General features: G+C 52.1%; 1 protein-coding gene across 1 annotated transcript in view; it reads left to right on the top strand.

The window, feature by feature from the left end:
• The window catches only part of KISS1 (KiSS-1 metastasis suppressor), a 5,953-nt gene extending 3,961 nt beyond the window's left edge, over positions 1-1,992 (top strand). The window contains exon 3 of the mRNA XM_084790781.1: positions 1,502-1,992. Coding sequence (XP_084646907.1) covers positions 1,502-1,800 — 299 coding nt within the window. The 3' untranslated portion in view covers positions 1,801-1,992. The remainder of the gene's footprint in view (positions 1-1,501) is intronic.
• The last annotated feature ends 248 nt before the right edge of the window (positions 1,993-2,240 follow it).

Here is a 2,240-nt window from a genome sequence, read left to right as displayed (position 1 = left end):
GGAAGGATCTTAATGTGTAAGTTATTTTTTTCTGTGATGCCCCAGATCCCTTAAGGGAGCTTGAAAACAAAATAAAACAACAACAACAAACAAACAAAAACAAAAACAAAAACAAACAAAAACCTCAACACAAAGCCAGACCTTAATGCCTGTCAACTTTACAGCTTTATAGTTTCTCTGGGGAAGTTGATGAACTGGAACAACTAAGTCCCAAAGAGGCGAAGCGTTCCCCAAAGTCACTCAGCCAAATGCTGACAAACCCCAGCAAGCGCCAGGGTATCTACCCGCTAAGAGCATGGCTCCTGAGTCACGGTGTGGGTTTGAATTCCAGGTCGTTCGTTTTCTGTACATAGTAGAGCTTTCTAGGCGTGGAATGCAGGACACGTCTTGCAAACTTGGCGTCATTATACATAGCCGAAGCTAAGGGACCCAGACACTTTACCAATAGTGTCACCATTAACCCCATCACTGTCCAGGGACACTGGCTATGGGCTCTTTCTGGCTGCACATTGTGCTTTGTGTGTGGAACTGAGATCTCCTCTCCCACACCAGTCATCCAGAGAAGGTAGGAGGGACTTGCCAGATGATTATTATTAACCTTGGACCGTGGCCACACTGATCTCCAAAGTGTGCCAGGGTATTGAGGAGCTAAGCTCAATGCCATCCTCCGCCCCAACACCCACTCACACCAGGCTTCTTTTCCACTAATCTCTCACCGTAATTGACTAGACTTATTGTGTACTCAGAGCAGCTCGCCCCGGTTCACTGCCAAAAAAAAAAAAAAAAAAAAAAAAAGGAGAAAAATTTAATGAGCCTTGTCTGTAAAGTGTTTTCAGGGTGAGTCTTGTTAACCTCCAGCAGGAAGGAAAGGCGTTGCACCTGGCCTGGGGGAGCTGAGCCTGTTAGGTTCTGTCTGGTCCTCACTGAGTCTCGATACTGCTCAGTTGTCCTCAAAGACCAGAGTCAGGGCACAGGTGTGTGTGGAAACAACGACCTGAGCTTCACTTTTTCCCCCAACCGCTACTGCGAGTTTTTCATCAGCTTTCACTTAATGGGCATTTATTAAGGCCATACTATGTTGCCCACCCCACCCCACCCCCGCCCCCACCCCCACCCCCAGGGGCTCCCGGACCACTCGGACTCCAGATGCAGACACTAAACTTAGGGACAAGGCAGAGAGGCCACAAGAGGGACAGAGCAGAGTGCCGGCCCCCAACCCCCCACCACACACATACTTGTTTTCTTTCTCCAAACTGTTTCCTTCCTCAAAGGAAGTAGTTTAATGAGAAAGTACTTAGGAGAATTCTGGCAAGCTCTTGAGAGTAAAGCTATTATTGATGGAGGAGCCAACAGCCCAACCACCCCTAAGCAGCACCCTGACTCAACACCGAGGTCAGAGTTGAGTTTCTCAGGTTGAGGAACCAGCATCCAGGTGGGAGGGAGGTCTGAGCCATGTACAAGCATGCTGCCCCGGCTCACCTTCCTGTGCTCTCTGTCCTAGACCGGCGGCCCGGACCGCAGGAACTCATGAACGCCTGGGAAAAGCGGCCGCTGTGTGCAGAGAGGAAGCCTGGGGCAGCAGGGCTGCGCGCACGCAGGACCTTGCCTTGCCAGCCGGGCGAGAGCTCCGCGGGAGGCCAGCGGCCCCTGTGCGCCTCCGGCAGCCGCCTGATCCCCGCGCCCCGAGGAGCGGTGCTGGTGCAGCGCGAGAAGGACCTGTCAGCCTACAACTGGAACTCCTTCGGTCTGCGCTACGGCAGGAGGCAGGCGGCGCGGGCGGCACCGGCCATGCGGGGTTGAGTGCAGGGCCACGGGTGGATTGCAAGCCTAGCCCGCCAGCATATAGGGCCAGGAGAGGGAGCTTCTGGACTGGGGCAATAAAAGTAATGAATGCTGCGTCTCGCCGTGTGTGATTCTTTCCCTGACTTCTGCGAGTAAGGCAGGTCCTCTTCTCATCTGGTTTTAAGATGTCTTTGGCGCCAAAGTCGGTGCTTCCCCCACCCTCCTCTTTTTAAAGAATTGTTTATTTATTATGTATAGTGTTCTACCTGCATGTACATCTGCAGGCCAGAAGAGGGCACCAGATCTCATTATGGATGGTTGTGAGCCACCATATGGTTGCTGGGAATTGAACTCAGGACCTCTGGAAGAGCAGCCAGTGCTCCTAAACACTGAGCTTCTCTCCAGCCCCAAAGTCAGTGCTTTTTTTAAACTAATACTTAAGGAAGGCCCTGACTCTT

Source organism: Acomys minous (genome assembly GCF_964271855.1).
Source record: "Acomys minous genome assembly, chromosome: 1".
NCBI lineage: Eukaryota > Metazoa > Chordata > Mammalia > Rodentia > Muridae > Acomys > Acomys minous.
The sequence above is the reverse complement of the archived record's forward strand: the minus strand, read 5'-3'. Positions and strand labels throughout refer to the sequence as shown.